The sequence below is a fragment of the Marmota flaviventris genome, chromosome 1, assembly GCF_047511675.1.
Source record: "Marmota flaviventris isolate mMarFla1 chromosome 1, mMarFla1.hap1, whole genome shotgun sequence".
NCBI classification, from domain to species: Eukaryota; Metazoa; Chordata; class Mammalia; order Rodentia; family Sciuridae; genus Marmota; species Marmota flaviventris.
In genome coordinates, this window is record NC_092498.1 from 210,306,615 (window position 1) to 210,332,617 (window position 26,003).

Genomic DNA, 26,003 nt, shown 5'->3' on the forward strand with positions numbered 1-26,003 from the left:
CTTACGGTTGGCTTCTCAGAACGCACCGCGCACATCAGAACCGGGAGCGTCCTGTGGGCGCTGTGACAGGCGGGGGAAGCCCTGGTTTAGCATTCACTTCCCGTCACCCACACGGGGACGATGCCCAGTGGGCAGAGGCGGATGGTCTCTGAGGCCACCCACGACCCGTGGCCTCCCTGGCTGGCCAGCACATGGCCGTCACCTGTGTCCCCGGGTCTCCCCCTTCCCTTCCCTTCGAGAGGATTTGCCGTGGGTTTGGGCTCCTGACAATCTCGGCTCGAGATCCTCCAGTCAATGACATCTGCAAAGACCCTTTGTCCAAAAGAGGTCACTCTGGCGGGCCCGGGGGGACCTGTCTTGGCAAGAGGGAGGAGGGAGGAGGGCCAGGGCCTGGGCCTGGGCGAGCCCACACCCAGCAGGACAAATCCTGCCCTGGCCCAAGGCCTGGCGGCAACCCACAGTGTCCCATGACCACCTCTAGTCCTCATGGGACTCCCAGGCCACCACTCTGCGTTACGGATGAGAAACTGAGGCTGAGGGACTCTCTGGGGTCACATAGCAAGTAACCTCTGGGAGGACCACTTCAGTCTCCAGGACACGGGGACGGTCCCACTGCCGTGGGACCAAAAAGGATAAAAACATCCTAAGAGAACTCAGGCTCAGAGAGGTTAGTCAGGCTGCTCAGGGTCACACAGCTCCTACGTGGCATTGCTGAGGCTCCAACCCAGCTCGACTTCCCTCCCAAGTGTCCATGTGACCCATGTGACGGAGGGTGAGGGCCTTCCCCGCGGGGACTACAGTAGGACTGCCTGGCTTCTCCTTCCGGGAGGTGTGGGTACAAACAGCCGGTACCTACTCCCACCTGGGGTCAGAGGGAGCCTCTGCTGACTAGCTCCACGCTCGCTCCACGCTGGCTGTGCCGCAGCTGGCTGTGTGGCCTGGGGCAGGGCCCCGTCTGTCTCTGATCCCCATTTTCTCATCTATAGAATGAGAATGGCAGCGAATGCTCCCCTCGCCTGTGGCTAAGCCGCCATGGAATGGCCTGGTTTGGTTGGTTGGTTGGTTGGTTGGTTTGGTTAATTGGATTTAGTTGGTTGGACTGGTTTGGCTGGTTGAGTGGGTTGGGTTGGTTGGTTTGGTTAATTGGTTTGGTTGGGTGGGTTGGGTTGGGTTCGTTGATTTAGTTTGGTTGGTTCGGTTGATTTGGTAGGGTTGGTTTAGTTGGGTCGGTTGCATTGGTTGCATTGATTTGGTGGGTTGGGTTGGGTTGGTTGACTTGGTTTGGTTGGATTGGTTGGTTGGTTTGGTTGGTTGGGCTGGGTTGATTTGGTTGGGCTGGTGGGGCAGTGGGATTGGTTGGGTTGGGTTGGTTAGTTGGGTTGGGTTGATTTGGTTGGGTTAGATTGGTTGGTTTAGTTGGTTTGGTTAGTTGGGTTGGGTTGCTTGGTTTGGTTGATTTGGCTGTGTTAAGTTGGTTGGGTTAGTTGGGTTGGGTTGACTTGGTTGGGTTAGGTTGATTGGTTTGGTTGGTTGGGTTAACTGCGTTGGATTGACTTGGTTCGGGTTAGTTTTCTTGGTTGGGTTGGGTTGACTTGGTTGGGTTAGTTTGGTTAGTTGGGTTGGATTGATGTGGTTGGGCTGGTGGGGTGGTGGGATTGGTTGGGTTGGGTTGGTTGGTTGGCTTGGTTGGTTGGGTTGGGTTGACTTGGTTGGGTTAGGTTGGTTGGTTGGGTTAGTTGGGTTGGGTTGACTTGGTTGGGTTGACGTGGTTGGACTGGTGGGGCGGTGGGGTTGGTTGGGTTGGGTTGGTTTGGTTGGTTGGTTAGGTTGGTTGGTTGGGTTAGTTGGGTTGGGTTGACAGTTGGGTTAGGTTGGTTGGGTTAGTTGGTTGGGTTGGATTGACTTGTGGCAGTGGGATTGGTTGGGTTGGTTAATTGGGTTGGGTTGATGTGGTTGGCCTGCTGGGGAGGAGGATTGGTTGGGTTGGTTGGTTAGTTGGGTTGGGTTGGCTGGGTTAGATTGGTTGGTTGGTTGGGTTGGGTTGACGTGGTTGGCCTGCTGGAGCGGTGGAACTAGATGGGTTGGTTGGTTAGTTGGGTTGGGTTTATTTGGTTGGGTTAGGTTGGTTGGTTGGTTAGTTAAGTTGGGTTTATTTGGTTGGGTTAGGTTAGTTGGTTGGTTAGTTGGGTTGGGTTGACGTGGTTGGGCTGCTGGGGCGGTGGGACTGGTGGGTTGGCTTGGTTTGTCGGTTTGGCTGTGGCTCTGGGGTGACCCCAGGCGGGTGTGTGCTAGGCAAGCGCCCTGCCACTGAGCCACCCCAGGCCGTCCCTTGCCGGGTCTTGGGCAGGCGCCACCCTGTCCCCGCCGTCCTGACTCCGCTGTGGTTCTTTTCTGCTGACCTCCTTCCTCAGAGAGAACCAGGGCACCGGGGTCCCTGTGTCCGGCCCCAACCTGTCCACCACGCGTCCAATCCAGCAGGACCTGGGCCGCCAGGACGCGCCGCTGGCCGAGGACATGGACAACCTGAAGAACAACAAGCTGGCCACAGCGGAGCCGGCCAGTCCCCACGACAGCCTGGGCCCCGCCGGTGCACCCCAGAGCCCCGCCAAGATGGGGAACAGCACGGTCCCCGGCCCCGCGCCCACCCCGGCCGCCAACCCGCACAGCAGCGCCGGCCGCCGAGTGCCCAATGACCCAGGGCCCCCGTCGCACCCCGGCGCCCCCAAGGCCCCCGAGAACAGCCTCATCGTCACCAACCCCAGCAGCGGCCAGGACGCCTCGGCCAGGACCGGGAGGCCCGAGCACACGGCCGTGGACATCCCGCCCCCAGGGCCACCCCTCAACCACACGGTCGTCCAAGGTGAGTGACCACGGGGACCTTGGGGACCTCGGGGATGTCGGACAGGCGCTGCTTCAGCCCAAGGAGCGTTAATATCTCAGATATTGGATCCAAATGTCGCCATTTCGACCCGCGAACCGTGTTTTCTGAACTGTAACGAGACGCTCCGCGTTCTTCTCACCCTGGGTCCTGGACGCCCAGTGTCCCCCACGCCCCAGCCTGTCCCCATCTAGTCTGGCCACATACCCTGTGCCCAGTAGCCACACTGCTGTGGCCTGGGCCCGTGTCCCCCTGTAAATGGGGCTGTTAGCACTCCCTGGGTGCCCCCAGCCTCGGCATGAAGGTCAGGCAGGACAGGGACAGGGCTGACCAAAGCCCCCGAGGAGCCCAGCAGACTCAGGGCCACAGAGTGGCTGGGAACAGGCTTTCTGGGGCCAAGCGGTTCAGGTGTCCCCTCAAGGCTGTGTGACCTGAGGCAAGTCACTGCACTTCTCTGTGCCCCCATTTCCCCGTCAGTCAGTGGGGACCATGAAGTACCCCCCACAAGGGTCAGTGAGGCTGCAGCGACGTGCCCCGCGCCTGGGGTGGGTGGGAGCTTCCCGGTCCCCGGGTGTGGACGGGAGCCCAGAGACTCCTGGGAGACCACGGAGGGTGCCCTGGTTCTTGTCCCAACAGTGAACAAAAACGCCAACCCTGACCCACTGCCGAGGAAAGAGGAGGAGAAGAAGGAGGAGGAGGAGGAGCCCGGGGAGGACGGCCCCAAGCCCATGCCCCCCTACAGCTCCATGTTCATCCTGTCCACCACCAACCCGTGAGTAGGCCCCCGGGGAGGTGGACGAGGGCCACGGGGCAGAGGGGGAGCGACCCCCCAACACCACCTTCAGCCCTGAGTGGCCCTTCCTTAAGTCGTATAAGATGGACGTTGTCATAGTGCATCCCGAGCTGACCCAGGAAGGTGCCCTCGGCCATCAGGGCTCTGATAAGGCCTGCAATTCAGAGCTTCGGTCACCACCTCTTTGGAGACCCCACCGTGTCCCACTCCTGCATTGGTGACTCTCTGGTCTTCGTACTGCAGGCCACATTACAGATGAGAGCACTGAGGCACAGAGGGGTCACAAGATGCCCCAGTCCCACAGCTGATTCTACAAAGAAAGAAAGAAAGACAGACAGACATCTCTGTGACCCATCGGTCCTCAAAACCCTTCATCCCCCTTTCTTCAGCCCAGTGTGGGGACCAAGACTTCAGAGTCGTTAGGAGCCACAGTGCTGTAGGGACAAACGAGGCAAGGCACCGAAGACGGCAGGAAACAGTTGTATTTGGCTGCAGCCAGGTTCACGGGGCACAGCTTTTGCTGTGATCAATCAATCCCCTGAACCCCGAGCTCAGGCAGTTTCAGAGTTTTATTCCCAGCGTGTAAGGGGAGGGGCTCAGAAGTTCACAGTCTGCAGAAGTTCACAGAAAAGCAGCTTTTCCTTTCACTGTTCTGGGCAAGTTAACCCTTCAAGGACAACACCTGAGAAGGGGAGAGCTTCTTGTCCCCTCTCTCCTCCCCCTGCCAGCTGTTACCATGGAGCCCAATTGTGACTTATCTTAAAAACGTAGACATCTCTGTGAAGCCCAGCTCAAGGCCAAAGGCCTTGTTTGCACATTTCTACAAAGTACTGTACTGGATGCGTTTGTGAAAAACTAGTAAGGGGGTGTCCAGCACCTGGAGTGCTGGTGTCCTCCCTGCCAGCGGCCAAGTAAAACAGGGCGACAGGAAAATAGGAAGTTTATCTCCATTGGACTCTTTCGCAGAGACTCTCTTGCTGACAGTCCTAAAATCAGCCATGGTGAAGAGGGCTTTTCTGTGGAGAAAGGGGGTGCCACTTCAACAGGGTAAACAGGACACATCAGTGGCTCCCCTTGTGAGGTCTCCCCTGCCTTCCTGGGGTCCTAGGACCCAGAGAGGGCCCTAGATAAAGGATGGCTCGGTGGGTGCGGCCCTTGAAGTTGGGGATTTCGCACGGTGCTATGGTAGAAGGCAAGGGCCTGCGATCCCGAGCTCTGAGTGGACCTCTGCACACCATCTGTCCCCAACAGCCTTCGCCGCCTGTGCCATTACATCCTCAACCTGCGCTACTTCGAGATGTGCATCCTCATGGTCATCGCCATGAGCAGCATTGCCCTGGCCGCCGAGGACCCCGTGCAGCCCAACGCGCCCCGCAACAACGTGAGACCTGCCTCGCTGGCCCCTTCCTCCTGTAGCCCCAGACTCAGGGCCCGGGTGGGGGTGGACTGGGGACACCCTCGGGCACAGCCACGTCTGCAGGGAGGGGAGGCACATCTCTGAGGGCAAGACGTCCCTGGAGGGGACCACCCGGCTGGGTCCCCTGGTGGGGGTGGAGGGGACAGGACAGGTAGTTGCACCTGCTCTGCCTGGAATGGGGGGCGGGGGGCTGCGCCGGGGTGACTTAGAGGTGCCCCCTCAGAAGCCAGGTCTCCCCGGGGAGTCTCCCACGAGGACATGAAGCTTTGGAGGAAGGACGGGCTGGGAGGAGCCCGAGGGTGAGGCCAGGAGAGGAGAGGCCAAGGGGAGGCTGGGGCAGAAACAGCCCAAGCTTTTAGCTTTTGGAGAACAAAACCCTCCGGGGTCCAGGATCTGCTAAGCCCCGTCCACCCGGCCCCTGGCTGTGTGTGTGCCCAACCCCGAGCTGGACATCCGTTGGGCGGGCAGGCGGTCGGTCGGTCTGTCTGTCTGTCCTCATAGTCTTTGGAGATGCTGGAGACTGGACCCAGGGCCCTCAGCCTGAGCCCCAGCCCCAGCCTGACGCTGTCTTTATTTAGAGTCAGGGCCTCACTGAGTTACTTAGGGCCTCGCTGTTGCTGAGGCTGGCTTTGAACTCGTGATCCTCCTGCCTCAGCCTCCCCAGCAGCTGGGATGACAGGTGCCGCCAGGGTGCCGGCCAAGCCCTCTCCAGGTGCCCCCAATTGATGAAGGAGGGATCAGTCCCAGAGAGTGGGGGGCAAAGGGGGAGCAAGTGACCGTCCTGGGTCACCCTTGAGACCTGCCAGTCAGAAGTGAGCCCTGGCCCTGGTGGAGAGGGGAAGGGCGCACCCCATGGGCGGGGCACCTCCTGGGGCCCTGGCCTGTCCCCTCCGCTCTCTGTCCAGAACCACAGCCGCCCTCCTCACCCGCCGGCGGAGGCTGGGGCTCCTGCTAGGTTCGTGCCCAGGGCGCTGCTCGCGGCCTCCACGGCTTTCCCTGCCCCCACCCCAGGCCCGCGGGCGGAGGGAGGGAAATCAGGAGGCGGCCGAGGCTGTGCTGGGGCCCAGCGGAGCCGGACAGGGCAGCTCTCCGGGTTCCCTCCTGCTCCTAGTTCCCGGGCCTCCCAGCTGGCAGGGCAGGTGACACAGGGGCTGGAGAGAGCCTGCTGGGGACCCGGGCCAGCACCCCGCCCAGCCCGCGGCGGGAGTTCGGGTCCTCAGAGGCCCACGGTGACCCCGTGCGCCCTGCCTGACCAGGAGGGCGAGGGCGGAGGGCGCAGGGCGCAGCTCCGCAGGGTGGGCGGGGCCAGGATTCCTGCTGCCCCTGGCGGCGCCCAGGAGCGTCGCCCCACCGTGGGGACCGCCCAGCTCAGCAGAGCCAGAGAATCCCCAACGCGGAGGTGACCACAGCCCGGTCCCTCGCGCCCGCACCCCGGTGGCAGCCACACCCGGGACATGATATCAGAGCGGCTCCTGCAGGCCCGACCCCAGCTGCTCAGGCACCCACTCAGCAAGCATTCCTTGAGCGCCTGCTGTATGCCTGGCCCTGCACTAGGAGCTGCAGCAGCCACATGGGGACTATCTCTGCCGGACTGATGTGGGGGACAACGGGATGATTGATACCATAACAGACAGCTCCCCGGGAAAGGATGAGGGGTGCGGGGACAGGATTCCAAGGCCGGGAGGTGGCATTGTAGACAGGTAGCCGCCGAAAGCCTCGCGGGGAAAGCCATTCCCAGCCAAGCATGGAGGAGGGGGACCCCACGGGATGCAGGGAAGGGCGTTTCGGGTAGAGGGAACAGCCTGTGCAAGGGCCCTGGGTGGGATCCAGGAGGCAGGAGGCCAGGAGCAAGGGAAGGGCGGAAGCAGGGCACCGTGTCCCTGGGGAGGTGACCAGAAAGTCGTGCAGAGCCGCTAGACCAGCAGGAAGACCGGACTGCATCCCAGTCGCGGGAGCCAGGAAGGGGCGAGAGCCTGACGCAGGTGTTCACAGGCGCCCTCCGGTGGCCGTGTCCAGTAATTACCAGGCCTTTAAGTGCCACCGTGGGTCAGGCCACACCCTAACGCCTGGGTCACCACCAAGCCGGGCTGTGCGCGGTGGAGAGAGAGTCAGGGCTGAGGTTCGGTGATCATCCAGGCAGGAACTGGTCGAGGCTGAGACCGTGGGGTTGGGTGGACGAGAATCTCCCACCCTGGTGAGAGCGTGGCCATGGGACACAGAGGGTGACAGCAAGCAGTCAGGAGGTCCCCAGTGCTTAGGAGACACCACGGAAACAACACCTTGCCCAGGGACCCAGCGGAACCAGGACGCAGTGGGGACTGGATCCAGTTACCCCTGAACTAGCCCAGGGCCCCCTCAGCGCACGTAGAGCTTGGGGCAAACATACCAGGCGCCCTGGATGCTGGCCTCGGTGCCCGCCGTCCTCACGGAGGGATTCCATGGGATTTGCTGCCATCTGCTGGAAAGTCTCATTCACAACCTACAAATCTAGGGGTGGGAGGGGCTTTTGTGCAGTGCACGCCCTGCCCAACCATATATGCCAGATATGCTTCCTCCGGGTGGAAACTCTGCTCCTTGGGGACTTGGCTGGGGGCCTCACAGACCAATGGGCAATTGCAGCATTTGGAGGGGTCTCTGCTGGAGCAGGTTGGTGATCCCGTGCCCTCTTCATGTCCCCTGCAGGTGCTGCGATATTTCGACTACGTTTTCACTGGCGTCTTCACCTTTGAGATGGTCATCAAGGTGAGCGCGGGGACAGCCGCCAGCGCCCCGCGGGGTTCTGAGCCCCCAGGACCCTCCGGGTGCAGACGGCTTCCCGAGGCCTGAACCAGGTGCATGTGGCCGAGGGGCGGCCACTAGAGTCTGGAGAGGGGCAGGGAGGGGAGAAGGGCGACGGCGACGGCCTGGAGGAGCCGCGCAGGGGGCGGCCAACCGCGGGGCTCTGCGCCCGGGGAGGGGGGGGCGCAGGGCTAGGTGTTCGCCGGCGCCCTCTGGCGGCTACGAGCAGGACAGACCTGAGGGCGGGCGGACCTGGAAGCCAGCGCAGGTCCCTGGTGGACCATGAGGGCGGCACGGGTTGGTGGCCTAGGAGTGGACAGACTCCTGGGGGTTGGGAAGGCAGAGCCCCCAGGGCTGGCTGAGGACCCGATCGAGGGGCAGCCCAAGGTCTGGAACCAGCGAACCCTCGCTGCCTGTCACCGGGTGGGGCCTCCGCCCCCCCACGCAGGGCCCGCGCTCCTGCCCCAGGCCCGGCTGCAGCGGGAGGTCCGTCCCCCTGTCCCCTGCACTTCCTCCCGCGGGCCACAGGGGCCGAACCTCAGCGCCTGCTCTTCCCCGCAGATGATCGACCTGGGGCTGGTCCTGCACCAGGGCGCCTACTTCCGCGACCTCTGGAACATTCTCGACTTCATAGTGGTCAGTGGGGCCCTGGTGGCCTTTGCCTTCACGTAAGTCCCCACCCGAGGCCTCCGCTGGCCTCCTGGCCCCCATCCTCAGCCTGAGACCACCTGCTGGCTCAGGGGACCTGCTCTCAGGGCGTAGAGATGGGGCGCGTGGGCTCTGGGTGGCGGGAGGTGCCGCATGTCACCAGGAGGAGCTTCCACTGGCTTTGTGCACGTCACCGGAGAGAGAAGGAGCGGGCATCCCCCTTCTCCTCCTCCCACGGCAATGGCCCGCCACCGGCCTCCTGCCGTGCTGCAGGACATCTCATCTCCCCTCTGCTCCGCGAGCCCCCCCAGAACCTCTGTCTCTTTGGGGTGCCCCTGAAAAGACAATCATGGATGAGTGTGCATGACACCCCGCCCCGTGCCTGAAGGCCCCGGGCCTGTCCACCGATGGCCCTGTGTCTTCCCTTCTCCTGGCAGTCCTAGGACCCTCCGCCCTCCGCAGGGCTGGATCATGGCACCTCCCAGATGGTGCCCAGGGGCTGGGCAGCCCTTCCAAGATGCCACCATGGCGCTTAGTACCCACTCCAAAATGGCACCCGATGAGTTCCCGGCAGCCCTTCCAAGGGGCACCCGAGCTCTGGGCAGCCATTTCAAGAGGGCACCCTAGAGCCTAAGGTGTCCAAGTTCTGGGTGGCTGTTCCAAAATGGCACCCAAGTTCTAGATAGCCATCTCAGGATGTCGCCCAAGAACTAAGTGACCATGGTTCCAATTCTGAGCATCCGTTCCGAGACGGTAGCCCTTATGTCCATCCCAAGACATCAGCCCCGGAAAGGAGGAGGGTCTTGCCAGGGTGGGACCCCCTCTCCCCAGACTCCCCCGTGCCCCTGAGTCCTGGGCAGCCATTCCAAATGACTCCCAAGCGTCGGTCGTCATCTCAAGATGGTGCCCAAGGGCTGCGCAGCCATTCCAAGGTTTGGCTCCTGAGTTCTAGAACCTAAGTTCTAGGTGACCATTCTACTAGATGGCCCCCGAGTTCTGGGTGGACATCCCAAACTGGTCCCCAAGTTCTACGTGGCCATTGAAATGGTACCTACGAACCAAGTGGCCACGGCAAGATGGCACCCAAATTCCGGGTAACCATTTCATATGGCACCCTTGGGCCCAGTCACCACCCTAAAAGGCCACCTGATTTCTGGAAAGCCATTCCCAGATGGTCCCCAAGAGCTGAGCAGCCACTGCCAGGTGGCATCTGAGTTCTGGGTGGGCGTCTCGAGGTGACACCTAATTCTGGACATGCATTCCAAGACGGTGACCACGAGCTGACCAGCCAGCAGCCCCTTGGGCCTGGTGGTCAGCCTGCATCCCTTGTGCTATAGATGCTTGCAGCAGGTTGGAGATCCCCTGACTCCGACACGGGGACACATCCTGAGGCTCTGGGGGACCCTCAGGTCCCCTGTGGCCATCACAGTGGATCAGCCCCGGAAGGGAGGAGGGTCTTGCCAGGGTGGGACCCCCTCTCCCCAGACTCCCCCGTGCCTCGTCTCCTCGTTCCCTTCTCGGCAAGTGCAGGGGTCCCCTGGGTGGCTCCTGGCCAGACAGGAAGGGCTGGGCTTGTGAGGAGGACAGGACAGTGGCCCTTTCCGGCTTAAGGCAAAAGTGGGCCTCGCTGAGGTTCTTCCCAGGAAACAGGATGGGGTCAGAGGACCAGGAGGTCGCCAGGGGGTCAGGACCCCCCAGGGCGGGGCAGAGGCACACCTTGTCCCTCTCCCGGCCACAGGCCACACCGCCCACTCCTGTCCTCTTCCTTTGTTCTCCCTCTGCCCACCCCCTCCACCTTTCTCCTCCTCCCTCCCTCCCTCTTTTTAAGGCCATGACTTACTGGACAGCCAGAGCAAAGAGGTGGAAAAACAATAATGACAATAATCAGGAAGTTGAGCTACAGTATCATTAAGATGCTCTGGAGGAGACCAAGTCACTAAATGCACAGCAAATTAGGGGAGAAAGGTTGCCACCAAGGAGACAAGGAGTTGGTGTCCTTAATATATAAAAAACAACCACAAATCAAGAAGAAACACTGAAGCTCAACAGATAGCAAAGGATGCAAACAGAAATGGCATAGAACGCTGATGACTGACGCAAACCCAGGGGACGTAAGATACAAACAAGACACAACTTGTCTCCTAAATATATTTTTAGGCAATATGTAGTGTCCATGAGAATGTGATGAAATGTGGCCCCGTGTCCTTCTCCCATGTATGTAAGCAGGACCCCCAGGGCCTCTGGTAGGTCCCCTGGCAAGACCCTGAGAAAATTTGGATTCCAGGAAGCCAGAACGTTGTACCAGGCTCAGCCCAGAGAGCCATGTCAAGGAAGCCACCTGCAGGTCCCAGCCCAGCCCTACTGCCCCCTCCACCGACAGCTCCCCTCCCGTCCCCCTCCTCCTCCCCTCTCCCTCCCTTCTCTTTCTCTCCCTCTCCCTCCTCCCCCTCCCTCTCTCTCCCTGCCCCTCCCCCTCGTCTCTCCCCTCCTCTCTTTCCCTCCCCCTCCCCCTCCCTCCTTCTCCTCCCCTCCCTCTTTCCCTTCCTCTCCCCTCCTCCTTCCCCTTTCTCTCCCCTCCCTCCTCCCCCTCCCCCTCCCTCTCTTTCCCTTCCTCTCCCCCTCTCTCTCTCCACCTCCCCTTCCCTCCTCCCCCTACCTCCCTCTCCCCCTCTCTCTCCCCTCCCCCTTTCTCTTCCCCACTCCTCCCCCACCTCCCTCTCTTTCCCTCCCTCTCCCACTCCCTCTTTCCACCTCCCCCTCCCCTCCCTCTTTCCCCTCCCTCCTTCCCCTCCCCCTCCCTCTCTTTACCTCCCCCTCCCCCTTTCCACTTCCCTCTCCCCCTCCTCCTCCCCTCCCCCTCCCTATGCTCCTCCCACCCCCTGAGGTCACCCTGAGCTGTGGCCTGGGGAAGGCCAATACTCTGTCCTCATCTGGCAACAGGAGACATGTCCCCAGGCAGAGCCCAGACGGGAGGACCAGCTCAGGCCTTGGCCACCTTTCCTGTGGCCTCGGGCCGGGGTCTGCGGCAGCCCTAAGGGCTCAGGATGCAGCAGCTCAGGAGACGGGGTGGGGTGGGTGGGATCCCTGGGTCTCCCCTCTGTGCACACGCTGCCGAGTGCTGGTCTCGCCCTCTGCTCACAGGCCCCGGGCTGAGCCTCGGCTCACCCACTCTGTCCTCCACACCGGGGACCCTCCTGCTGCCCGCCACGTCCCCTTCCCAAGCTGACCCCCGTTTCTGCAGGGGGGCTGCAGAGGACCCAGCACCCTATCCGGGGTCTCTCTCCCTGGCCGTGTGTACCACGGCTGCAACCAGGTCTGCAAGCTGGGAACCTCGCTTTAAAGCAGACCCAATCTGCTCAAACAGGTGTTAGGGGCGGGCGGAGCGAGGGCTGGTCCCACGCAGCCCCACAGTGATAACGAGGAGGAGGAAGAGGGTCCCGCCAGGGTCTCAGTGTTGCACAGACTCGGCCCCTTGATGGACGGACTGTTTAGACTCTCTTAAGTGCAGTCATGCTTCACTTACGATGGGGACACGGGTGAGAGACGCATCCCAAAGGTAGTTTCCAAGTCGCCCCCTGGCCGCAGGTTTCTGACCTCCTTTGCCTGAGGCGTGTGGCCCTGTGAGGACCGTGTTGTCCTTTCCTGTCATCACGTGTGGTGTCCGTGGAGCGGGTGCCCCGAGGCCCCGCGGCTCTGCTCCTCTCGGGTCTTCTGCTGTGTGTCCGTCTGCTCACGGGGAGGGCAGGGCTCCCCAGCACTGGGCCAGCCTCCTCTCCTAGGACCGGCTCCCGCGTCCAGCTGCTGTCTGGATGTGCAGGGGTCTGGGTGTCCTCGTTCCTCGTGTCCCCCTGGCTAGGGACCCTGGGCTGGAGGGCAGGAGAGTCGCCCGGGTGCAGTCTTGACCCCCGGGGGGCTGGGGAGGGACACAGACCTCCAAAGTGGACTCTGCGGTCCCAGCGACAGAGCCGCCCCTGCCCCAGCCCCGACCGCGAGCTCGCGGGCCACAGACAGACCCCAGGACCCGGGAGCCGGGGCTGCGAGGAGGAGGCTGCCCGTGGCTCTGCGGCCCTGGTGGGTCGAGGCAAGGGACCCCTCCCCACTGCTGTGACTGTGGCCCCATCTCTGGTGTGGGAGACGCCCTGGGTCCCCCGAGGGTGTGTCGAAGCCTCCTGCCCGTGTCCACCCTCCTGCCCGCTCCTGCCCTCTGCCCAGACAGCTCTGTGTGGTGTGTGTGTCCCTCATCACTGACCAGCCACATCCATGTGACCACCATTAACGCACCATTTCACCAGCCCTGGGCCAGCGGGTCCCGCTCTGTGCCCATGCATGGGGCAGCCAGCTGACATTCCTCGGCAGCTGGCAGATCATAATCCCGCCCTCGCTGCCAAGGGTCCATCTGGGGCCGCCACTCCTCCCCCAGGGCAGGACCACGGGCCATCCCAGGTGGCACAGCACCCTGATCAAGCTGCTCCTGCATCCTTAGGAGCTGCACTTCCAGGAAGCCAAAGAGGAGCCCTCAGGCTATCTGCCCCACCCACGAGGGCACCATTTTTCTTATATTTCATGAAACAGGAACATCAGAGTTCAAGATAATGCACCTGGGTTTGAATCTCAACCTACCACTTCCTGGCTGTGTGCCCTTGGGAAATCAGTCTCCCTCTCTGGGCTTTAGTTTCCTCATCTGGAAAATTGGCATAATGGTGCCATCTTCCTGCAGGCAAGTGCGGTGACATTCAGAAGACGCGGTCAATAGTAGTTGAGGCATTCTGTCACCGGATGCCTCCCAGTCGTGAAAGTAGAAGCTACACAATCGCACGTGTGTCACTTAATTCTCAAGTGCTGAACCCTGAGGACCACGTGCTTTGGAGAGGGTAGCGGCCGAAACTTCAGAAGCGTCTCCCTTTTCAAGTCGGCAGTTTTTTGTTTTATTTTAAGGGTCTCTCTGTGCTGCCCAGGCTGGCCTCGATCTCCTGGGCTCAGGAGACCCCCCTGCCTCAGCCTCCCTCGGAGCGACCACAGGCCCCTGCCGTGGCGACTGGAGGCAGATTGGCCTAAACACCTACCAACGGCCCCGGGGCTCCCGCATCCCTCGCGCCCTGCCCTCGTCCAGCCTGGTGGTGCCCGGAGTGGACTCAAGGCTCGTCAGGTGCTGCAGACCCAGGCCCGGCCTCGGGCTGCCCCAGGCTGGCCCTGAGACTGAGCCTGGTTCCAGGGCGGCCCTGGAGGGTGCGGCCGGTGCAGAGGACCCTGAGGGTGGCCTCTGCTGACCTGTGATGCCAAGGCCGCGGGGCACACTGGAGGCCACCGGCGGTGTCACAGATGAGGACCGCCAGGCAGAGGCAGGCAGAATTCAAACCCAGGTCCTTCCCCCAAATGCTGCCCCTTTAAGAGGCTCCCACAGCCCCTGGCAGTGACCTTGACAGCTCTGGGGCGTCCTGCCACTGGGACGGACTGTGGCCTGCCCAGGGTGGGGACCAGGGGGAGGGGCTTCCATGGAAGGATGGACCCCAGGGGCAGAGCCGGGGGGCTGCCCCTCAGCCCAGGTGGCTGGGGCACCCAGGTGTGGCCAGTGTCTGTTCCGAGGCCGCTCACGATCTGTCTCTCCCTCCAACGCCACCTCGCCAGGAGCAGCACACGGTAAAGTCTCTCGCTCTCTGTCTCTCGCTCTCTCTGTCTCTCGCTCTCTCTGTCTCTCGCTCTCTGGGTCTCTTCTGTGGCCTGTGTCCTTGCTGCTGTCCTGTCTATGGAGGTGACCAGAACCTGCTCCCGAGGGCCACAGCCGTGACCCCCACCGCGACCCGCCGGTTCTTGCGGAGACCACAGCGGCCAGGGGTGTCCTCCCAGGTCCAAGCTCAGCAGGTTCAGGGAGCCGGGGCAGGGCGGCGGTGAGAGCCGCGAGGGTCCCCAGGACCCCAGAGGGAGCAGGCGCTGGCTCCAGGGGGCATGTGCCCCGCCCCAGGGGACCCTCACCCCGCCCAGTGCCGGGAAGCTGGCTCCTCCTCAGGGCGCCTCTGTGTCTCCAGAGGCCAGTGTCTGCTCAGCGATGTAGAGGGCTGGGGTGTGGCGTGGTGCTGGGCGCCTGGACCCAGTCTTCAGTACTGGGGGAGTTTAGCAGGCACAGGGGCCCGCGCCTAGAATCCCAGTGGCTGGAGGCTGAGGCAGGAGGATGGCGAGTTCGAGGCCAGCCTCAGCCACTCATACCAGGTGGCGGCCTGAGCCAGAACCACGGGCGTCAAACTGATTCCGACGCAGGAGCCAGAGACCTGCACTTTTGCACCTGTGTCCGGTGCTTCCTCCAAAGGGAGCCGGTGGGTGCCAGGGGCTCCTCAGCCCTTGGCGGCTCCTCTCAGTAGTAAGGCCCCAAAGCCACCAAGAAATAACCATCTCCCCGCACGACCCGGGTCCTGGATTCGTGTCCTGCTCTGCCCCGATTTCCCCCGGTGGCTGCCCCCATGGACTCGTGTCTCCCGTGTGGGACGCAGCCCCGCGCTCATGAGGGGGACCTGGGTTTAAACCACGGCCCCCGAGCTGCAGGCCCAGGCGTCCCCTTGGGTCCCCGAGAAACAAGAGGGGGGAGCCCGAGGGAGCAGATGGCGGGAAAGACGCTCTCGCACTGGACGCCCTGGCGCCAGGCTGGGGTCTCTGGAGCCCAGAGGTCGGGGTCTGCAGCCCCGACTCCGACCTGAACCTCACGACAGGGGCAAGCGAGGGGTGGGGAGAAGAACCCGGTGACATGGAGAATGGCCACCGAGGAGGTCGCAGCCCGGGTGGAGGGTTTGAGGAACCTTCTGTCCCAAGGCTGAGATACTCCCAAAATGGCCCCGGAGGCTGGCGGAGCCGGAGGCAGGGAGGCAGGACAAGGAGGTCTCGGGAGGCCAGGGAGGGGAGGTGCGCCCAGGGTGCACGGGAAGGGAAGTGGGCACAGGTTTCCAGGAGCCCTGAGGCCACACCTGGAAGTCACTTGCTCTTCTGAGAATTCAGAGGCCCCAGCAAGCCGGCCACCCTCGTTGGCCACTGGGTACAGAAAAGAGGGAAGAGCAGCCGGGCGCGGTGGCGCTCGCCTGTCATCCCAGGGGCTCGGGAGGCTGAGGCAGGACTCTAGTTCAAAGCAGCCTCAGCAACAGCGAGGCCGTAAGCAACTCAGTGAGACCCTGTCTCTAAATAAAATACGAAACAGGGCTGGGGATGTGGCTCGGTGGCCAAGTGACCCTGCGTCCAATCCCTGGTACCAAAAAATAAAAAAAAAGATGGAAGAGGAGACCCAGACTGGGGGAGAGGGTGGGCGGGAATAGGGGTGGGTCTGACCTCAGAGGGTGGCCAAGAGGGACGGGGACGTTCAGGCCGTGACCTCAGGGGTGCAGATGAAGGACAGGTGGTTGAGCACGGCCTCGGGTTCTGGCTTGGTCACCTGGGTCAGTGCCATTGACAGCCTGGGCCACCCAGCGTCGTCCTCTGGAGTCTGAAGGGTGGTGGCCGAGGGTGTTGTGGTGTCTCTGGGTGGCACACGAAGGGCCAGGCTGCTCTGCTGTCACCTCCCTGGCAAAGAGGGCTCAGGCGCCGTGGAACCAGGCGCGACCCGGCAGCTGGGAGGGCGGCTGCTGCCCCGTGGGCCGGGGACGCGGAGGGGGCCTTGGCCTGAGGGCCACTTTAAATGCCCCCCGTCCTGCTGGGCAGAGGGGACGCCCATCTGCTAGGAGCCCCCAAGACGGTGGCTAAGTGACGCTCTGGCCACCAGACCCCGAGGCCAGGCGCTTTCTAGAGGTGGCCATGCAAGCATTTGGGGCTGGGGCAGCGAGCTCCCCGTGCCGGTCTGGGGCCCACTCGGGCACCTGCTCGGGTCCAGCCAAGTGGCAGAGCCTTCAGCAAACCCCGAAAATAAAGCCACAAGACCCACTGCTGGCGGCTCCCTGAGCAGGGAGTGGGAAACCAGCCCCCGCTGGGAAGGGGAGGGTGGGAGCGCCCGGAGCTGGGGCCTCCCGCCTCCCAGCCTGACACCCAGCCTCTCTTCCCTTCTCCCCCTAACATCCGTCCACAGTGGCAATAGCAAAGGGAAGGACATCAACACCATCAAATCTCTCCGAGTCCTGCGGGTGCTACGACCTCTTAAAACCATCAAGCGGTTGCCAAAGCTCAAGGTGAGACTGGGGCGCGTGGGGAGGGGGCCCGTCAGGTTGGCAGCGTAAAGTTGAACAAGTCACGCACTGCTCAAAACCCCCACCGCTGATCCAAGGAGCCGCTGGTAAAGCTCAGCACCGCCCTCATCTACGGGTCTGGGTGTCACTGCAGATGGCCTGCAGGTGGCGGTGAAGGGCAAGACCTAAGGCCTCCGTGTGTAATTTCCCACCAGGTGAAATGTGTTGCCTTCAGGGTCCCGCTCCCTCATCCTCACAGGGTGCCCCGTGGGTGACAGGCACAGCCTTCGTCAGGGCAGCAGGAAGCTGGGTTTCCGGTCTTCCCTGACCTCTTAACTTACCTGCCTGGTCTAGGCCCCCAGACCCCTGTAGCAAAACAGCCAGACTCCACATTCCCAAAAGCTCCTTGTTCCAAAAAAAGACGGAAAACAAACCCTAGCCTTCCAACAACTGCTGTTCCACCCGAGGGCCACCAGTGTTCTCTGGATCTGTCAGGTCGGCCACTGGCTTCCGATCAAGCCAGCTTATTTATTAATTTTACTTAAGAGAATTTACTTTGAAAGGAAGTACGGCTTCACCTCTCTCAAGTTCCAGAACCCAGTGCTCACAGAAGGTAAAATGCGTATCTGTTGGAAGAAAATAAGATCCTGTCATTAAGACGTAGCCAAGGACGGCTGCGGCCAGCGGCCCTGAGCGTGCTGTGTGCCCGGGTTGGAGAGTGACCAGGGCAGACGTTCACACCGCAGTCAGAGCAGCACTGAGGAGGATGGGGAGGAGGTTGTGACCCGAGGTTCAGCCTCATCCAAACCAGCCTCTGATGTCCCCTCCGGAGGCAGCATCCCTTGGGAATTTGGAATCCGTTGGTGGTGTCCCTTCTTGGCTCTGTGACAACCAGAGGGACTGTGGCTGCCCTTTGGGGTCAGGGCTAGCGTTGGGATGCTCCTTTGGTAGCCATGAGCCCCCTCCCAGGCGACTGGGGACCCTGCCTCTGTGTCCCACGAGGCTGCGGCAGCCCCTGGTGCCTTTGAGGTGGAACCGGCAGGGCCCTGAGGAGCCCAGGGAGGCCAGGGAGAGCGCTGGGGCCGAGCTGCCGGGGGTGGACCCTGGCTCCTGGGGGGCGCAGAAGGGGTCCGTCTTGCGTCATGCGCACAGGGTCACCTCAAATCCAGAGAGCCCCTGACTGCCCGGGAGGAAGGAGGGAGGAGGCCACGAGTCCGGGCACCGGGAGCCGGGGCTGTGGTGACAGGAACACAGAATTGACAGGCAGAGGCCTCTCCAGTGAGGATCCTCCCCTGGAGAGGCTCTGAGCGTGCTGTGGGCCCCAGTTGAAGAGCCACGCGCCGAATTGGAAAGGGGCAGCCGCCCAGGGGTTCAGACGCATGGAAACCCAAGACCGAGGCTGGGCGTTGGTGGTGCCCACCTGTGACCCCAGCGACTCGGGAGGCTCAGGCTGTCCCCAAGTTGGAGGACAGCCTCAGCACCTTAGCAAGACCCTGCCTCAAAAAGAGCTGGGGACGTACCTCAGTGGCAGAGTGCCCCGGGTTCCCTCTTCAGTGCCAAGGAGAAGGGGGCAGGGGGACACCCGAGACTGGACTCGTAGCAGCTCCAACACTTCCGCAGCCAGGTGACCCTCCCTGAGTGACTTGGGCCTGACCTCCGCGGTGAGGTAGCAGGTCAGGCCTCCCTCTGTATCTGCAAGGGACTGGCCCAAGATGCCCCCTCACGTACCAAACTCCCTAAGGCGGCGGGGCCGGGCGCGTCCCTGGGTGGCGACCGCAGGAGCGCTGTGCGCCCCCTGGTGGCTGGCGCGCTCACGCCCCTCCGCCGCAGGCCGTGTTCGACTGCGTGGTGAACTCGCTCAAGAACGTCTTCAACATCCTCATCGTCTACATGCTCTTCATGTTCATCTTCGCCGTGGTGGCCGTGCAGCTCTTCAAGGGCAAGTTCTTCCACTGCACCGACGAGTCCAAGGAGTTCGAGAAGGACTGCCGGTGGGTGTCCCTCCCCAGGCAGCCCCCGGAGTGGGGACCGCGGGGACAGGGACGTGGCTCTTGGGCCTGAGCCTGGGGGTGAACCAAGGGTGGCCGCCTTGGCTCTGGAGGAGGAAGGTTGGTCATCTGAAGCCCCGGGGTGGCTGCGGGATCAGTGGGAACCGCTCTGCCTCTCGGTGGCCTCTTGGTGGCCTCTTGGTGGCTGCCCTGGTGAGGCGTGGTCTGGCAGTACATGTCCCTGCTCCCTCCTTTGGAGGCTGAGGGGCAGGTGTGTTCAGAATGCAGGAAGTGTGTGCCCCGAGCCCTCCTGACAGTCCGTTGTGTCCAGGGCAGCCCCGAGGCCAAGGAGACGGTCCTCCTGATGCAGGAAACCATTTGCCCCACAAGGGGTGAGCCCTGTCCACCAGCTGTGGCCAAGTGAGTGAGGTCAGCCGGAGACAAACTTTCTCTGTCAAGAGCCAGGTGGCCGGGGAGGCTGAGGCAGGAGGATCGTGGGCGCAAAGCCAGCCTCAGCAACAGCGAGGCCCTCAGCAAGTCAGTGAGACCCTGTCTCTAAAGAAAATGCAAAATAGGGCTGGGGATTGGCTCAGTGGTCGGGTACCCCTGAGTTCAATCCCCAGTACCAAAAAAAAAAAAAAAGAGCCAGTGGTAAATGAACAGGCCTAGTTATGTTCCAATCGGACTTCATTTCTGGAAATGAGACTTATTTTCTAAGAGACGGGGTCTTGCTGTGTTGCCCCATACTGCTCGAAAGTTCATGAGCTCAGGTGATCCTCCTGCCTCAGCCTCCCAAGTAACCAAGTCTGCAGCCTCAGGCCACCAGGCCTGGCTGAAACTAAAGTGCAAATCTCATATGATTTTCACCTGTCATGAGAACTTTTTTCCCCCCTTGGTATAGGGGATCGAACCCAGGAGTGCTGTACCACTGAGCCATCTCCCCAGCCCTTTGTATTTTTTTGTCTTGCTAAGTGGCCAAGGCTGGCCTTGAAAATTTGTGGTTCTCCTGCACCCCAGCAGCATTTTAAAAATTTGTTTTCGACCATTTAAAATTGTGAAACTCATCCTTAGCTTGGGGGTCGACAGAAATGTCACGTGGTGCAGATATGGTCTGTGGCCTGTCACTTACCAGCTCCTGAGTCAGGAGGAAGAGGTCTAGTTTTCAGAGCTTTCTGCAATTGTGGGAAAGGGACTCCGGGCCTCAACCCCCTCCAAATCAGAGTCCCAGTGGAGTCTCTCAGCTCAGCCCAGGAAGGTGCTTCGGTACCCGTGGGGGTGTCCTGCAGACTTCACTCCCCCCCAGGGACTTGCCACACCTCCCACACTGCAGCAGGCTGTGCTGTTTCTCTGCTAGAATTCCTTCAGTCCCTAGTTGGTTGACCCCCAGGTGCTGAACCCAGGATGTGAGGATGTCACTGCTGCCACTGGGGTAAACTGGTACTTGGCTGCAAAAAGTGGAAGGATCCTAGCCAGATGCGGGGACTTAGGCTGATCCCAGCCTCTCTGGAGGCTGAGGCAGGAGGATTGCAAGTACAAGGCCAGCCTTATCAACTTAGCAAGACTCTAAGAGACTCAGGGAGACCCTGTCTCTAAATAATATATGAAAAGGGCTGGGGAGGTGGCTCAGAGGTCAGGTGCCCCTGGGTTCAATCCCGGGACTGCACAATTTTTAATTAATTAAATATAATAAAAAGGGCTGGGATGTGGCCCCGTGTGGAGCAGCCCTGGTTCCAGCCCAGCACCAAGAATCAACACCACCAGGTGTCACTTGGGAGCTGACCTTTCCCTGGTGCAGGGTGGGGACATCTCCAGGCAGCCTGGTCCCCATCTGGACCCACGTACAGCCCCCCAGAAAGCGCAGGAGGAGCCATCGGGGTCACTGCTTCTGGGCTGCCTGGGCTGGTGTCCCCCTTCCTCCTCCCGTCCCTGGGGGCCCAAGCCGAGTCCAGTCCCGACTGGCTCACGGCCCCCCCCCTCGGCAGCGGCAAGTACCTGCTCTACGAGAAGAACGAGGTGAAGGCCCGGGACCGGGAGTGGAAGAAATACGAGTTCCACTACGACAACGTGCTGTGGGCCCTGCTGACCCTCTTCACCGTGTCCACGGGAGAAGGCTGGCCACAGTAAGTGACCCCAGGAAGGGCTTGGGGGCAGGGCTTGGGGGGCGGGGCTCGGAGGGCGGGGTTTGTGGCAAGACTGGGGCGGGGCTCGGAGGGCGAGGCTGGGGGCGGGGTTCGTGGCAGGGCTGGGGCGGGGCTCGGTGGGCGGGGCTGGGGGCGGGGTTCGTGGCAGGGCTGGGGCGGGGCTCGGTGGGCGGGGCTGGGGCGGGACTCAGAGGACAGGGCTCCTGGGCGGGGCTCGGAGGGCAGGGCGCCCACCTCCCCGAGACAGGAGGGACATCACTCAGCCCCCTGAATGTGCCCCTGCATCTCGGGACTGCGCACCGCACAGAAGGGCCCCACGGGGCAGGTTCCCCGACCTGTCCCTGTGATGAGCTGTGGATGTCACTGGGCCATGGTGACACTCTCACCTAAGCCGGGCCAGGACCAGAGTGAGAGAGGAAAAGCCGATCGTGCAAGCCCGGGTGGACCCCGTCTTTATTTAAAATTTTGGTATTTGGCCCGGTGGTGGCGCGCGCCGGTCATCCCAGCAGCTGGCGAGGCTGAGGCAGGAGGATCCCAAGTTCAAAGCCAGCAACTTAGCGAGACCCTGTCTCAAAATAAAAAATTTTAAGAAGGGCTGGGGAGGTGGCTCAGTGGTCAAGTGGCCCTGAGTTCAATCCCTGGAACCATGATATGTGGCTCACGGTGGACTTTGTGGAATTCATTTTGATGTTTTTAATTGTCACAATTTTTTTATCTTAATCTCTTGTATTTTGGGAGCCCCCATAATTTGTGTCCAAGGTAAATGTCTCTCCCTCCTCACCCCTGGCCTAGTCCTCCTCCCAGAGGACTTGAAAGGCCAGGATGAAGGCTGCAGAGTCTGGCAAGTGCTGTCAGCACCTTTATCCCCAAGCCCACTTTGAATGAATTCTTAAAGACACCCCTTGGACAGCCTTTAGTCCCACCTGCCAGAGAACCATTACCGTATACTTAATGATTTTGTTTGAATAATGCACCTAATAGTGACCTTCCAAAAAAATATATCATCATGCACTCATAAATCTGTCACATCTACTCTTTGAAGGTGTGGCTTAAACAGAATTCTTAAGCAGTGCACACCCTTTGCAACTGTACAGGGCTTCCGTGCACATATGTGTTCCCCACATGCATCCTGTCACACCTTCTCAGTACACACCAGCACTGTGCTTAAAAACTACCCCCCAACATGACAAACTCCTGCCCCTGTGACCCCCTGCTTGCTCCCATTCATTACTCTTAACTTGGTTCAAATCCCAACATGATGCTCCTGAGTAGGTGCCTTCCACGAGTCCCTTTCGTTGCTGAGCCTTGGCTCTCCGTGTGCAGAAGGGTGCCAGAAATGACCTCCCTGAGACGGTCACCAGGAAAATAAATCAAACGTTGAAAATCCCTCCCAGCACATCATCGGCCCTCGATCCGCGGCAGGCGAGATGGGGCCTCCATCAGCCTTTCAAGGACAGGGGCTTCCTCTTCCTGTCCCTCCCACCCTCACCCTCCCGCCCTCCTCGTCCCTCCACCATGCCACGCAGGGTCCTCAAGCACTCGGTGGACGCCACCTTCGAGAACCAGGGCCCCAGCCCCGGGTACCGCATGGAGATGTCCATCTTCTACGTGGTCTACTTCGTGGTCTTCCCCTTCTTCTTTGTCAACATCTTTGTGGCCTTGATCATCATCACCTTCCAGGAACAGGGGGACAAGATGATGGAGGAATACAGCCTGGAGAAAAACGAGGTGCCGTCCCCTGCGTCCTGTGGAAACTGTCACACACACCCAGGACCCCACTTCTGGGGGCACCTGGGGACAGAGGGCAGCCCTGCTGGGGTTTCCAGAGGAAAACACCCCTCACTGTATCGGTCAGTTCAGACCAGGGTCCGCTGCAGTAACGAGCAGCCCCGGGCATTTTCAAAGGCTGACTTCTTGCTCACATCGCCTGTCCAAACCGTTGGTGGCTCTTCTCCATGACATCTCTAGTCCTGTCCCGGGCTGGTACGGAGGCTTCAGCGTGAAGCAGGAGCATGTGCAGCCCAGCTCTCGAGGCTGGGCCCTGAGTCGTGCCCGTCACTTTTGCCCCATGTTCTTGAGCTTGAGGGAGCCCCACGTCCGTGTCGGACGTCGGGAGGGTGGGGAAGCAGCACCTTCCCATGGGAGGGCCAGCGAGTGGTCACAAATGAAAGTCTAGTCACCGGGAAGGACCGAGGGGCCCCTTTGCCCTTCTGGGATCACCCAGGCTGCTCAGAGGACCCAGTGCACCTGTCTTCTGTGCTACTGATCCCTCGGACTCGGTGGCCACTATTTCTCCTTCTCTTTATCCCTCAAAGAAAAGGAGAAGGAAAACCAGGCGGCCCGTAAGAAAGAATGGTAGGCCCCGAAGTCAGACCTCGGTTGTAATTCAGATTTGGCCCATGCAGCAGCTGAGCCATCTCAGGCAAGTGGCTCAGCCTCTCTGGGCCGCGACAGTGAGGCTGTTGATAAACCTTCTCTGAGGGGTTCCAGGGGATCACTAGGGAAGCCGAGGTCCAGGCACACCTGGACTCCTGGAGCAGTGGGGTCGGCAGGGGCCAGCGCAGGGCCTCCCCGCTGCCTGCGCTTCCTCACGGTGGGCCTCCTCCCCACAGCGGGCCTGCATCGACTTCGCCATCAGTGCCAAGCCGCTGACCAGACACATGCCGCAGGACAAGCGCAGCTTCCAGTACCGCATGTGGCAGTTTGTGGTGTCCCCGCCTTTCGAGTACACCATCATGGCCATGATCGCCCTCAACACCATCGTGCTGATGATGAAGGTGAGCCCCCACGCCCACCACACCCATCACTCAGGGTGACGCCGTACCTGCTGTTCCCACTGCCTGCACACTGTTCCCGCCATTCTGCCTGCCCAGCTGCATGTGCAGACCCCTTCCTCCAGGAAGCCTTCCCTGACTCCCCCGACTGCACAGAGTGCCCGTCTTCACCGCCGTCCTGGTGATGACCTCAGTGTGGACGTGCAGGACGGACCTCCCTGCCCCCGAGGGCTCCAGAGAGCCCTCACCTGAGTCCCCAGGTTCAGCAAGGGCCCGAGTCAGAGGGGACGAGAAGCCACACAGACGTTTGGTGGCTGAAGTGCAGGGAGAGGGCTGGGGCCTCGGGGCCTTGAGCCTCCTGGGGTGGGAGCCAAGTCCATGGGCCTGGGTTCAAGTCCAGCTCTGCGCCAGCTCCTGGGCTCTGCTTGCCCCAGAGCGTCCGCTTCCCGGTCAGTGAGAGGAGGGACGGTGAGGAGAGGACGCTCTGCAGCCTCCACCCCCCTGGGCGTCAGAGACGGGCTTCATCCCGGCACAGAGGACGGAGGGAGGGAGGCTGCGGTTCTCTTAGTTCTTCCCCCAGCCCCGAGTGGAGCCCAGGGCCTCGTGCGCGATGTGCACGTGTCCACCACCTGCCCAGTCTCTTTTTCTTTTGTGCCGGGATTGAACCCAGGGGTGCTACTGCTGAGCCCCGGCCCCAGCCCGAGTTTGTAAGTTATTTGGAGACAGGGTCTCCCTGAGTTGTCTAGGGCCTCCCCGTTGCTGAGGCTGGCTTTGAACTCACGATCCTCCTCCTCAGCCTCCCGAGCCGCTGGGGTGACAGGCGTGGGCCTCTGCACCCAGCCTGGCTGTTAATTCTTGAATAGTGAAAAACCTGGACCAAGCTCCCCCTGAGGTCTCCCCTACACGGTGGCCCTGCTCTGGGGAAAACGTCCCAGACCGTCCTCCGATGCCTGAACCACGCACCGTGCTCTTTCCCCCAACCCCGCACCCACTGGATGAAGGCTGTGAACCAGGTGCAGGGCCTCGGGGAGCCGGGCGGGGCGCTGGTGCAAGGCCCTGGGCTCCACCCCAGCGGCACCAAAGGAAAAAAAAAAATTAAGGTTCAGTTGACACAATGTAACCTGACCATTCAGTCACCATCGGTGGCGTTTGGTACATCCACCAAGTTTTGCGCCCTGCCCATCATCGGGCCACCCCCACCCCCACCCCAGCCGCGGCCAGCCGTCTGCACACTCTCTGGGTGACGGGCCTCCCACGCTGCAGCTGTTTTGGGGTTTTGTTTAATTACTGTAAATAGGAGACCCAGGACTGTGCCGTTGAATTCTTCAGTAGGTATTCCTTAAAAATAAAACTTTTGCCGGGCCCGTGGTGCACGCCTGAAATCCCAGCAGCTCTGGAGGCTGAGGCAGGAGGATCATGAGTTCAAAGCCAGCCTCAACAATGGCGAGGCCCTAAGCAATCAGAAAGACCCTGTCTCTAAATAAAATACAAAATAGGGCTGGGGATGTGGCTCAGTGGTCGAGGACCCTGAGTTCGGGCCCTGGCACCAAAAATAATAATAATAAAAAAAAAGAATGAAGACAGTTGCACTTTTTCACTTAAGATTTACTTAAATCTTAAAGGATATTAAGCTTTTAAAAAAGAGAAGGCCGAGGGGCTGGGGCTGTAGCTCAGGTGGTAGAGTGCTTGCCTTGCATGCAAAGGCCCTGGGTTCAATCCCAGCACCAGAGAGAGAGAGAGAGAGATATCTAAGCTGAGTGTGGTCCACCCCCATAGTCCCAGCTACACAGGCGCCTGAGGCAGGAGGCTCGTGGAGCCCAGGAGCACTAGACTGGCCCCCCAGACTGCAAGGCCCTGCTCAGAAAGAGAGAGAGAGTTCTAGAAATGCTAAGGTTCTGATGGAGACGCCAATTACCTTTATGATCATTGCATGTTGTATACACGTGTAGAATTATCACACTGTGCTCCATAAAAATGTACAATTATTATTGTCAGTTAAAAATTATAAATGTGTATTTTTAATTTAAAATTTTTTCTTTAGGGGGCTGGGGATGTGGCTCAAGCGGTAGCGCACTCGCCTGGCATGCATGCGGCCCGGGTTCCATCCTCAGCACCACATACAAACAAAGATGTTGTGTCTGCTGAAAACTAAAAAAAAAATAAATATGTTTTAAAAAATTTTAAAAAATAAAATAAAATTTTTTCTTTAGTTTTCAATGGATCTTTATTTTATTTATTTTTATGTGGTGCTGAGGATGAAACCCAATGGTACAAGGGGCTGGGGCTGGGGCTCAGCGGTAGAGCACGTGCCTCGCACGTGGGAGGTCCTGGGTTCCATCTTCAACACCACATAAAAATAAATAAATTAGATAAAGGTATTAAAAATGTTTAAAAAATAAATAAAAAGCAAAACACAAGTTGGGTGGGGTGGGGCACACCTATAACCCCAGCCAC

The 26,003-nt window shown here is 60.6% G+C and overlaps 1 protein-coding gene across 4 annotated transcripts in view; it reads left to right on the forward strand.

Annotated features, from left to right (window-relative positions):
* Positions 1 to 26,003, forward strand: part of Cacna1a (calcium voltage-gated channel subunit alpha1 A) — a 181,275-nt gene that overhangs the window by 122,498 nt on the left and 32,774 nt on the right. For all 4 annotated transcript variants that reach the window (XM_071602072.1, XM_027955221.2, XM_027955219.3 and 1 more), the window contains 10 exons: positions 2,412 to 2,860; positions 3,515 to 3,650; positions 4,923 to 5,052; positions 7,771 to 7,830; positions 8,428 to 8,534; positions 16,550 to 16,649; positions 18,477 to 18,637; positions 20,617 to 20,754; positions 22,302 to 22,503; positions 23,388 to 23,552. In XM_071602072.1, coding sequence (XP_071458173.1) covers positions 2,412 to 2,860; positions 3,515 to 3,650; positions 4,923 to 5,052; positions 7,771 to 7,830; positions 8,428 to 8,534; positions 16,550 to 16,649; positions 18,477 to 18,637; positions 20,617 to 20,754; positions 22,302 to 22,503; positions 23,388 to 23,552 — 1,648 coding nt within the window. The remainder of the gene's footprint in view (positions 1 to 2,411; positions 2,861 to 3,514; positions 3,651 to 4,922; positions 5,053 to 7,770; positions 7,831 to 8,427; positions 8,535 to 16,549; positions 16,650 to 18,476; positions 18,638 to 20,616; positions 20,755 to 22,301; positions 22,504 to 23,387; positions 23,553 to 26,003) is intronic.